The sequence below is a fragment of the Podarcis vaucheri genome (genome assembly GCF_965113315.1).
Source record: "Podarcis vaucheri genome assembly, chromosome: 13".
NCBI classification, from domain to species: Eukaryota; Metazoa; Chordata; class Lepidosauria; order Squamata; family Lacertidae; genus Podarcis; species Podarcis vaucheri.
The window spans coordinates 44135534-44147890 of record NC_138751.1 but is presented as its reverse complement, the minus strand read 5'-3'; the positions used below and the strand labels follow the sequence as shown (position 1 = coordinate 44147890).

At 45.2% G+C, this 12357-nt stretch overlaps 2 protein-coding genes across 4 annotated transcripts in view; both read left to right on the top strand.

The window, feature by feature from the left end:
• LOC309516183 (leucine-rich repeat-containing protein 37A-like) overlaps nucleotides 1-5072 on the top strand; it is a 44539-nt gene extending 39467 nt beyond the window's left edge. For both annotated transcript variants that reach the window (XM_082194757.1, XM_082194756.1), the window contains 2 exons: nucleotides 2-40; nucleotides 4927-5072. In XM_082194757.1, coding sequence (XP_082050883.1) covers nucleotides 2-40; nucleotides 4927-4972 — 85 coding nt within the window. In that variant the 3' untranslated portion in view covers nucleotides 4973-5072. The remainder of the gene's footprint in view (nucleotide 1; nucleotides 41-4926) is intronic.
• Nucleotides 5073-7328: 2256 nt separating this feature from the next.
• The window catches only part of PLEKHM1 (pleckstrin homology and RUN domain containing M1), a 42433-nt gene continuing 37404 nt past the window's right edge, over nucleotides 7329-12357 (top strand). Inside the window, exon 1 of one of the 2 annotated variants that reach the window (XM_082194736.1) lies at nucleotides 7329-7430. The gene's annotated coding sequence lies outside the window, so the exon portion shown is untranslated. The remainder of the gene's footprint in view (nucleotides 7431-12357) is intronic. The other variant, XM_082194735.1, reaches the window with a different exon arrangement.

The following is a 12357-nucleotide window of genomic DNA, read 5'->3' as shown; positions in this document are numbered from 1 at the left end:
GGTCTTCAGGAGGAGAAGACGATAGTGGGTCAAAGAAACCGTAAGTAACGCCAGAGTCAGTTCCTTCTCCCATTCAAACCAGAGGTGGGCAAACCTCAAGCCCAGGGGGCAGATATCTGGCCCTTGGGATTCTTAGTTCTCTGGATGGAGGATAGGATTGTGTGAGTGCAGGCAGAAACTCACCTACTTTGCAAACCTTGCACTTATTGCTTTTCCTACTTTTGCCTCTGACCCCACCCAGCACTGCCGTATGTGCCCCAAAGGTTGCCTTCAATCAGAGAAAAGTTTTCCCACCCCTCCTTCAGATGGTTTGATTTTTAGAGCTCGGCTACATAATGCAGCCTATTGCAGATTCACGATCTTCAAAGCGCAGATAATTGTGGAAAGGTTTTCCTACCTTATTAATGTAGTTATTGTTAGGAACAAAATGAAACAACATGCATTACTGGAAAAGGAGAAAGGAATTGAGCTGTGGAGGAAAGAAAATGGTGGAGGGGTTGGGGAGTAAGTTGTGGAGCAGAAGCAGTCCTGGGTGGCATTTGATGGATATATTTTTTTTCATTTAAAGTAGAGGCTCAGAAATCGAAACATGCATTTGCTTCATAATATCTGGAGAAGGTGATTTCTTCCCGCCCGGTCCCCTTCCTTTGATCAACAGCCATTCCCATTGGCTTTCCGTCTTTTATTCTGTTTGGCATGAAGGTTTTGTCTTTCTGGTGCTGTAGCGCTACGCAAAAGAACAATTTCTTTCCCGTCGCATTTTCACGCACATGACATGTTTCTGGCAGAATTGCATTCTGTGGCTTCTTTGCAAATCGGACACTGGCTGCTGTGCAACTCTCTCTAAGCAAACTGGAGGCTTCTTTCCATTTTTGTTTTAGGTTTTGTTTCTAAACTGGATCTCCAGTATATATTTGTTAAAAGACAAGTCAGGAGAACCACTGGAAACTTAAAACCTAGAGACAAGCAGGGGGAAAAAGAGTTGGAAGTGTTCAGAAAGAGGCTTCCAATCCCAGATTTCTTGTGTTTCCCACTCTCTGATCGAGCAGGTTTTGCAAGTGTGTGTGTATGTGCGTGCATTAGGCAATACAAAAAACTGCCAAACCTGTTTGGCTAGAGGCAAAAATGTGCACACATTCTGAGCAGCAGCACCGGTTTCAAACTACCTGCCTTCATCTCTCTGAAAATAACTATTCTCCATCTCTAGTTCTGAAATTATAAAAGTTGTGTGGGAGGGAAAGGAGTTTTCCCTGGGTATCTCTTCCTCTTAAGACTTCTTTAGGAATACAGGGTATTTGCATGGGCGTAGCCATGATTTTTGTTGGGGAGAGCAGCCCAAAGTTGTTGCCCCATAAATCTGTTGAGCTTTTTTGGGGGGGAAATACCCCCTAGGAGCATACAGGGGGCAGGCTTTGGTAGTGGGGGGAGACTTCTGCTGGAGGGAGGCAGAACCTCAGTTAATCAGTACTTCTCAATAATACCCATGGGTATTTGTAACAAAGCTGTATGTGGCTAAAGACAGTGATTCCTGTGATGGTACTCGCTAACAGTGTGGAATACTGTATTGCCAGCAGTCATTTTGTGCTGAGGCACCCACAGCCTGTTTATCATATTTGTTCTCCAAAGCTCTTCCCATTCGGCCATCATTATTGGACGTCCAATGTCCTGTGCCCATCTAATCATTGTTGCCTTAACCTCCTCCTCCTCAACTTCCCATTCCAGGAGGAGTCGATGTATTCTCAAAATTACCCTGATTTTATTATTTATTAATTCTGTTTCGAGTTTAGAGGGCTGATTATCAAATCCAATCTTTTTATCTTGTTTAAACATTTCATATATTTGATGGTATTCCAACCAACCAGCCTGTTTATCAAGATTTAAGTACCTGCACCTCTTTTTTCCTCTCTTTTCTTTTTTACCCCAAAAAAAATTACTGGCGGGGGGGGGGGGTAGAATCAGTACTATTATTATTTTATTTTTTAGCATATGAATCAGTTTTCCTCTGTCAGATCTAGGTTTAGATCTCCTCAGGTGGCCAGAGATCTCTTTTAGGAAGTCCATCTCGGAGGCATTGGGTAGTGTTTGTATTTGCTTGTTATATTTGCTTGTTCTTTTCTTTCTGCACACTTACTAGTTCTTTTAACTACAAATGGGGGAGATTTAGACTCCTTCCCCTGTATATATCAGCAGCTGGTGCCCCCTGGAACCAAATCCAGGGACGAGAATGAGGAAGTGATAGGACTTGCTTAGGATTTCTGCTTCCTCCAAGAGGTCCTTGTTGTAAACGTGGTTGCCAGCCAGCCAAAGCCTACTTCCGCTTAACCTTCACTAAAAGCAACACATACATATATGCACAGAACATCAACCCCCAGGTGGTTGTATAATTTGCATTCCCACCCCCCACCCTGCCAGAACCTGTTCCTAAGTTTAAGCTAAAATATTCCTGCTCTACAAACACTAATCTATTATCTCTGCCAAAGTATGCCAACAAAGGTCTTGCAACAGCATCAATAATGCCACTTTAGGAGGCTGTGTTTAGGTACTGCAAGATGCCTTGTGTATACACCTGCAGCATCATAAACTAAACTAGCAGGCCAGAATTGGTTCGTGCTGGCAAATCACAGGAAAAGATTGTAGGGAACCGAGCAAAGAAGCGGGACCAGTTTGGACCATTTCCGTAGGTAGGCTAGATGTGGTCTGTGGCCTGCCTGTTGCAGAACAGGTGTGTCTATATGAAAGAATGAACTTTATTACGGTCACAGACCAGGATAAAACAAAACAAAACAAAAAAATGTAAATAAAATAGCAGTTAGGGTGTGTGTGTTTTTTAAACCAATAATTGTTAGAGCAAATAAGGACAAAGAAACAAGCACAGGATAAAACATCTGAATAAAACACAAGATTAAACACGGATAATGGATGGATAAAAACTGATAATTAAAACAGATAAGAACTAAAAACACGCAGTTAAAACAACTGTAAGAGCATAAGAACTAAAAGACTCGCAGTTAAAACAACTATAAGAGGCTGCAGAGTAGAAGCCTCTGAAATAGAGGACACTCACAACATTAGAAACTGATGTGCAAATAAGGTTAAAACAGACAATTAAAACAATGTACAACAATAAATTTAGAAACAATGTACAACAATAAACTATATGTGTCTACAGTGGTGCCCCACAAGACGAAAGGCTCGCAAGACGGAAAACTCGCTAGACGAAAGAGTTTTCCGTTTTGGAGGTGCTTCGCAAAACGAATTTCCTATGGGCTTGCTTCGCAAGACGACAATGTCTTGCGAGTTCCTGCTGGTTTTTTCCCCTTCCACCCCCCTTTTTCTAAGCCGCTAAGCCGCTTATCAGCTGATCCGATCAGCAGATAAGCTGCTAAAAGCCGCTAAAAGCGCTAATCCGCTAATCCTTCAATGGGCTTGCTTCGCAAGACGAAGAGAATCACAGAACGGATTCTTTTTGTCTTGCGAGGCACCACTGTATATGGAAATGTGCATCCTGATTCCATTCTTGTTGTTTCAAAGGTATGTTCCAATGGGACTTGCTCTTAAGTGAGCATACACAGGATTGAGACATGACTGTGTCCTCTGGGTAGCTCCAACAAGATGGAAAAGCATTGGTTCCACTGCAGATCGCAGACCTTTTTCTCTTTTTGTACCAGATTGCGTGGGTCTCTTAGCCCCTGCCAAATACAGCTGCTACCTTATTATTATTTTTATGGCAAGGCCTCGTACATCTTTAATAACTATACTGAATTTCTGCATGCCCCCAGCTGTTAAATGTACAGCCCGCCCCTTCCAAAAGGAGATAAGGAGAGTTTTAGCGAAATTACTGCCTCCCACCTAACAGTGAAGGGTTCACCCACTACAGGGTCCTTGTTTCTTATCTGTGGTCCTAATCTCCCAGCTGTATAGTGACATTGGGTGGTGGTGCTAGGATCTGTCTGGTGGGCAGGCAATAGGTAGTGGCGAAGAAGCGGCCCCAATTTCAGTGGTGGTGAGCAGGTCAAGGTATAGCTGAGGTGCTGTGCCTGACCACCATCTGGGTTGAAGGTCTAAATCTTTTGTCCTTGGCTCAGCCTTTCCTCTCCTCCAGATTTTACTGACGCATGGAGCCCTCTGGTTTGGTGGTGCTCTTATTGAATGCCTGGTCAGTCCATAACAAGGCTGTAGTTTACCCATCACAGAGTTACAATTTCCAGCAACTCTTAGCAAACTACGGCTCCCATAATTCTTTGGAAGACTGTGCTCTGAATGAACTTTGAAGGTGTGGGTGGGTGGGTGTACAGAGCCTCAGAATACCGTATTTTTTGCCTTATAAGACTCACTTTTTCCCTCCTAAAAAGTAAGGGGAAATGTGTGTGCATCTTATGGAGCGAATGCAGGCTGCGCAGCTATCCCAGAAGCCAGAACAGCAAGAGGGATTGCTGCTATCACTGCGCAGCAATCCCTCTTGCTGTTCTGGCTTCTGAGATTCAGAATATTTTTTTTCTTGTTTTCCTCCTCCAAAAACTAGGTGCGTCTTGTAGTCTGGTGTGTCTTATAGGGCAAAAAATACGGTAATTCTTGTGTTGACAATGTGCCCAGGAGAGCTCGGGACAAAGGTCACCATCGTGTTCACACCAGCCAGATGCTGATGCGAAACTCGCTAGCGGACCTGAGTTCAGTGGCACCCTCTCCAATTCTGATTCCCAGTACTGGTATTCAGAGGCGCAGCCTCTCCGATGCCAGAAATTGTAGACATTTGTCTTTCAAAGGGGGAATCGAAAAGCAGAAACAGCAGTACAGAAGAGAAAGGCTGGGTCCCAGTTCTTAGTCTGCCGCAGTAATGGCACTGGGGAGAAAGTTTGCAACACGCGTCGGAGTAGAATCCAGTTCAACTGGTTCAATTTTAACCTCGTCTTCCCTTTTCATTTGCAGGAGTTCAGCTGAAGAAGGCGAAGGGGATGAAGAGGAGGATGAATGATTGTCCTTTTGTGAATATTGCTGTATATTATCTAGAGCACTTTATAAAGTACTATTGTTGTTTATAAGGAATACTATTAAATGCATTCCTCTGAAAGGTACCCTTTTCGTTAGCTAACATCTTTTGTTATCTCATGGTTTAGCACTCATACAAGCCAGGGGGATTTCAAAGCAGTTCACATTTACGTCTGTAAAATAACTGTATCCCACTTCACAGCCTCTCACGAAGCTCCCAAACCTACTTACAAAAAACTCCAGGAATAAAACTAATACCAGGCAGCACAGATATAACATTGGGTGCATGTAACACCAGGATTAAAAGGGACGCAGGTAGCGCTGTGGGTTAAACTACAGAGCCTAGGACTTGCCGATCAGAAGGTCGGCGGTTCGAATCCCGGTGACGGGGTGAGCTCCTGTTGCTCAGTCCCTGCTCCTGCCAACCTAGCAGTTCGAAAGCACGTCAAAGTGCAAGTAGATAACTAGGTACCGCTCCAGCGGGAAGGCAAACGGCATTTCCGTGCGCTGCTCTGGTTTGCCAGAAGCGGCTTAGTCATGCTGGCCACATGACCCGGAAGCTGTACGCCGGCTCCCTTGGCCAATAAAGCGAGATGAGCGCCGCAACCCCAGAGTCGGCCACGGTTAGCGGAGTCTGTAACCTGAAGCGTATGTAACCTGAGGTACCACTGTATATTTATCTACTTGCACTTTGACATGCTTTCAAACTGCTAGGTTGGCAGGAGCAGGGACCGAGCAATGGGAGCTCACCATGTCATGGGGATTCGAACCACCAACCTTCTGATTGGCAAGCCCTAGGCTCTGTGGTTTAACCCACAGTGCCACCCACGTAGACATTTTAAATTCCCTGCCCTGGCGCTCAGGACCACCCCTCCATACATCATACATACATCACAGAAGGGGTGTAACCCATGACCACCCCCCACAAACATCATACCTACATCACAGAAAAGGTGGTCTACAACAGAAATGTGAATGTTGTTGTTTTTCCTGTCTGTCAGGTTATCTGATCATGCCTTATCTGTTTGCCTTTCCTGGTAGTCTGCCCATTCCTTTGACATGGTGATTACCCAATTGCAGAGAAAAGATTAGGTCAGTTGGGGAGTCAAAATGGTTTCAGGGCGGTCCTCCCGTGCTGCTCCAGACATGTGGTCCACATATCTATGTACGTGCTTGTTTGGTACATTTATGAACATTTATTATATATAGAAGACCTTGGTTGTTGTTTTTTATTACACTTGATTACTAAGGTGCTGAGTTTGCAGAGCTTCCAGAACATCTCACCTTTGGTCCGTCCCCCGTCCCCCTATTTTCTCCCTAGGGTTGAGAGTAGCACTTTCTATTCACTGAGGCCAGGTGGCAGATCCAGCCTCCAAGGAGCGTGGCACAGCAACAGTGGACAATGCACTTCTTGATTGGGCTGGCCCTAAACCCAGGGCTTTCTGCATGCAGAGCAGATGTTCTGCCGCTGAGCTGTGGCCCTTCGCTGCAATGTAGACCAGCTGCAGACGCAGCTATCCCCAAAGTGCAAGCAATTCAGATAATCACACGGGATATCAATGAATGAATGAATGAATGAATGACTTCCCCCGCATAGCCTGAATGCGGAATATGTTGCTGCTTAACCACATTTCCCCTCCCCCCTATTATTTTCTAGATTATAAATAAATAAAGGATTTGCACCATGTAGCCTGAATAGGGAATACGCTGCTGCTTAATCGCCCCCCCCCCGCCCCTATTATTTTTGTGGTTATAAATGAATGAATGAATAAATAAATAAAATATTTCCCCCGCGTAGCCTGAATGGGGAATACGCTGCTGCTTAATCGCTTTTTCTCCCCTATTATTTTTGGGATTATAAATGAATGAATGAATGAATAAAATATTTTCCCCGCGTAGCCTGAATGGGGAATACGCTGCTGCTTAATCGCTTTCTCCCCTATTATTTTTGGGGTTATAAATGAATAAATAAATACAATATTTCCCCCCGTAGCCTGAATGGGGAATACGCTGCTGCTTACTCGCTTTTTCTCCCCTATTATTTTTGGGGTTATAAATGAATACGTAAATAAATAAAACATTTCCCCCCCCCCCGTAGCCTGAATGGGGATCACGCTGCTGCTTAATCGCTTCCCCCCTATTGTTTTTGGGATTATAAATTAATAAATAAAATAAAATATTTCCCCCGCGTAGCCTGAATGGGGAATCGCAGCGGCCCCCGGCGAGGGAGAGGCTGGACGGGGCGGGGACAGAGTAGGCTTTGCAGCTGGCAATTTGTGACCTCGTGGGCCGCTCTACCCTTTCCCCGCCTACTTATCTCTGCGGCTCCTCGGGCGGGCGGCGTGACGTCAGGAGTGGCGCGCTCCCTCCCTCTTAGCTTGTTGGGAGCTGACTTCCGGGTTCCCTCAGTCCAGCTCCGCCATCCGCGCCGCGCCGCCGAGCGGGTGAGAATTTCTTTCTCTCTCTCTCCCTTCCCCCCCCCCGCCGCCTTCTTGTCCGCCATTCTCTTCAAGCGCCGCCTCTGGTGGGGGTGAAAGGAGGCCGTGCAGAGGGAGGAGGAGTCGGGGGAGCATATTCGGGGGGGGGGAGAAAGTGGGGGGGGGTAGAAGATGAAGGGTTAAGGTGCGTGGACGGGGGGGGGGACGAAGAGGAAGAAAAGCTCGGTGTCAGGTGAAGGGATGGATCTCTTGAGGTCTCTCTCTTTCCCTGTCACCCTTTAGCGTGACCAACAGCAGCCACTCTGTCACCCTCTCTCGTGACCAAGAGCAGAACCCAGCGCTGCGGTGCAAAGCATAGGGATAATCTCTTGAGATAGAGGTCTCTCTCTTTCCCCGTCCCCCTTTAGTGTGACCAACAGCAGCCACTAGTCACCCTCTCTCGTGACCAACAGTAGAACCCAGCGCTGCGGTGCAAAGCACAGGGGTGGACTTCAGTTCTTATTTTCAAAAGAATTCCTTTTGCTATAGTTGCTTTTTCTGTCACCCTTTAGTGTGACCAACAGCCATCCCACTGTCACTCTTTCTCGTGACCAAGAGCAGAACCCAGGGCAGGGGTGCTAAGCACAGGGGCGGACTTCACTAACAGGGCGCCTCAAGCCAGGAGGAAACCGTTCTTATTTTCTTTCCAAAATGCTGTAGTTCTTATTTTCAAAACAATTCCTTTTGCTACAGTTGCTTTTCCTGTCACCCTTTAGTGCAGGGGTCAGTAACCTTTTTCAGTCGTGGGCCGGTCCACTGTCCCTCAGACCATGTGGTGCGCCAGACAATATTTTGGGGGAAAAAATGAACGAATTCCTATGCCCCACAAATAACCCAGAAGTGCATTTTAAATAAAAGCACACATTCTGCTAATGTAGAAACGCCGGGCAGGCCCCACAAATATCCCAGAGTTGCAGTTTAAATAAAAGGACACTTTCTACTCATGTAGAAACACGCTGATTCCTGGACCGTCTGCGGGCCAGATTTAGAAGGCGATTGGGCCAGATCTGGCCTCCAGGCCTTAGTTTGCCTACCCATGCTTTAGTGTGACCAACAGCCACCACACTGTCACCCTCTCTCGTGACCAAGAGCAGAACCCAGGGCAGAGGTGCTAAGCACAGGAGCAGACTTCACTAACAGGGCGCCCCAAGCCAGGAGGAAACCGTTCTTATTTTCTTTCGAAAATAATTCTTATTTTCAAAACAATTCCTTTTGCTACAGTTTCTTTTTATGGATCTTCTTAGGAGGTGCTTGTACAAATATAGTTGTTGTTATTTTGCACCTACCGTATTTTTTGCTCTATAAGACTCACTTTTTGCCTCCTAAAAAGTAAGGGGAAATGTGTGTGTGTCTTATGGAGCGAATGCACGCTGCGCAGCTATCCCAGAAGCCAGAACAGCAAGAGGGATCACTGCTTTCGCTGTGCAGCGATCCCTCTTGTTGTTCTGGCTTCTGAGATTCAGAATATTTTTTTTCTTGTTTTCCTCCTCCAAAAACTAGGTGTGTTTTATGGCCTGGTGCGTCTTATGGAGCGAAAAATACGGTACTCAGCTCGGCAGCCTTGGGAGGCGATCTGCCTGCACTGCCTTAACTCGAGCGCGGATAAGAATGCAAAAGTACAGATAATTTATTTATGGCTAAGGTCACCAGCAGCAAGGAGCAGCTTTAGACCGCAGTCCTATGCACACATTGTTGTTGTTGTTGTTTTGTTGTTGTTGTTATTTATTAAATTTATATTCTACCTTTCATCTGAAGAACGCAGCACGGTTTGCAGTATAAAAACACAGAAATGCATAACAGAAAAGCAGTAACACATTTAAAAGGCCATGCGTTGTTTAATCATCCCAAGGCCTGGGAGAACATTTTTGCCTGGCACCTAAAAATATGTAGCAAAAGTGCCGGGCGAGCCTCCCTAGGGGGAGTATCCTGCAAGTGGGGAGCCACTGTACAAAAGGCCTATTCTCATGTTGCCACCCTCCAGACCTCTTCGGGAGGAGATACACAAAGAAGGGCCTCAGAAGATGATCTCAGGTTCAGGGTAGGGTCATATGGAGAGAGGCAGTCCTTGGGGTATTGCAGTCCTGAGCCGCTTAAGACTTTATAGTTCAAAACCAGTACTTTGCATTGAAACTAACTGGCAGCCAGTACAGTTGGGGCAGAATCTGTGTAATATGCTCAAACCATCTTGCTCCGGTGAATTCCGCACCGGCTGAAGTTTCTGAGCCGTCATCAGAGGCAGCCCCATGTATAATACCTTGCAGTAATCTAGCCTTGAATTCAATGGCACCTAATTCTGAGTAGTCACGTATGGGAGGGCGCCAGCTTCCACCACAGTGGTGCCCCAGAGTTCACCCCTTTGCTTTCTCAGTAGTTGCTATAACGGAAAGAGTCTTCTTTGGAGATCCCTCTTAGCTGAGGAAGATGGCCTTCCATGAACACGGTTGTAACAGTGATTCTGTAAGCGCCTGTGGAGGCCAATTCTGGATCCACGTCCTTCCACAGTGGGGACATAGGTTTCCAGGCGGGAGTCGATCACAGTTTGACAAACATGCCTTCCTCTTAGCGCGCTTCCCCCTTTCGTTCTGAGTTCAAGTGTCTCAAAGCCCATGTCACCTTTGGTAAATGCTATTCTCTAATTGAAGCGTTCGCCCACCAGTGTTTCCCAATTGTTGATGTTTATACAGTGGTACCTCTGGTCGCAAACGGGATCCATTCTGGAGGCCCGTTCGCAACATGAAAGGAATGCACCCCGCATCTGCGCACACACGGGTCGCGATTTGCCACTTCTGCGCATGTGTGCGACATCATTTAGCGCGTTTGCGCATGCGCTAGCGGCGAAACCCAGAAGTAACCCTCTCCAGTACTTCCGGGTCGCGCAGTACGTATCCTGAAAGTACGTAACATGAAGCAAACATAACAAGAGGTATGACTATTACTTTTTTAAAGATTTGCCTTGAGAGACTCTTTAAACCTCTTTTGTTGACCACAAGCATTATGCTTTCCATTTTTAAGTTCGGAATAGAATAGTTGCTTTGGAAGACAATAATCAGGCATCTGCACAATATGACCAGTCCAATGAAGTTGATGTTGAAGAATTATTGCTTCAACACTGGTAAAACCTTGCTCATGGGGGACACTTGCTGTAAGGTAATGCCTGCCCCCGAGCATGTGAAACTTTGGTTGGGCCACCACTGAAGCACACCCCACAGGAGGGTGCGATGCTTGTCCACAGACAGTGGCACATAGCACTGTACTCTTTGATGTGCTTACAATGTAATTTGTGCTTGCATCACCAACACCCAGCTCTCTATGCGTTTGTGCAGGTGTGTTATGTTAGGGCTGTCAATCTGAATAAGAAATCGGGTCAGTCATGTAGCTGTATATATTTAAGGTCTATATTTAAGATTATATCTGCATAAATTAGCATACGAAAAATAGTTATACAGGAAAAAGCACATTTGCTGTAACATGTTACAACACACTTAATCCAGCAGAGGCATTTTCTCATTTCTGCTGAATTGAGGGGTAAGAATGTCTTTGTGTTTCTGCACACAGACCTATTTGTTTCTATAAAGGATTCCTAGTAAAGCTATACTCTGCCTTTTAGGACAGCTTTCCTCACAAGCCAGCTCACAAAAACGGATTAATAACAATTTATGGATAACATATTCAGCCCCAATACGGTCAGCAGACACTGATAAATACAGGAGAATATAAAACAGCAGACTCCAGTAAACTAAAAGCACAAAATAGAATAGCAGCTATAAAGAAGTTTTTAATTAAGTTATTGCCTGTGAGCTGCAAGCCCACCTATATTTAGTTTAACCAAGGACAGTGATCTAAATGGGATTTACTCATTTGTGAAGGATTACAGCCATTCCTTTTCACATCACCAGACACCTGCAGACAGCCTGCTTGCTCTTCTTTGACAATTTGCATAAGTACTTGTATTTAAAATAGTATTCAAAGTATTCCTTCTGAATCATTGGAAGCATCATATTAGTTGTGCAACACACTGTAAATGGTTTGCTCAGTTTATTGACAGTAGTCGTATGCATTTCCCCATAGGATTGCTCTGCAAACATTATAGCTGTGCAGTGTGAATGTGTGCATTTGAGTTTATAAAGTGTGTTTATAAAGTTTATATAAAGTGTGTGCTCTTTATTTCACATGTCAATGCAATAAAACCATCATGCAAGATTTTATGAGCACCTAAAGCTCTTTAACATACTCTGCTTGAAGCCCATAGTTGCAAAACATTTGGTGCAAAGATCACATATATTTTTTTAAGCATATCACTGCCATCAAGGCAGAAAAGTAACGCTGCTGAAAATAAAGAAGGGGAAATAACTGCTTTCCACATCCAGTACCCGATGATCCCGCCCCTCCCCAAAAGGATCCTGTGGGGCAGAGCTACCAAACGTAGGGTACTTCAGGTGTTGTTAGACCACCTTCCACCATCCTAGACCAGTTGTCATGCTGGATGGGAACTGGACTCCCAACAATGACCAGAAGGCCACTGATTCTGCACCTTGCCATATGTGATGCCGAACACACAGACAAACACAGCACCCACTCTCACCCTGCACAGGCATTTTGCAGATAGTGTTATTCTTTAGTATGATCAAGATACAGAATCCAGGTAAATGACAGGGCTGTGTTTTCCCCGCATAGGTGAATGATTGCGTAGAATGATTTTACAGATAAATTTATTGCTAACTTTCTGCCTCTGCTTACCACTGTCTTGTGTGCTGTTTTCATTTTTGGAATCTGAGTATATTTTGTGTCTGGTTTTTTGTTTACTTGTTCATGGGCATTTAAGCACAGATAATGATGAACTTTGATCATAATTCGTGTCAGGGCTGAATGCCTTTCTTTCACTCATGTGAACCTT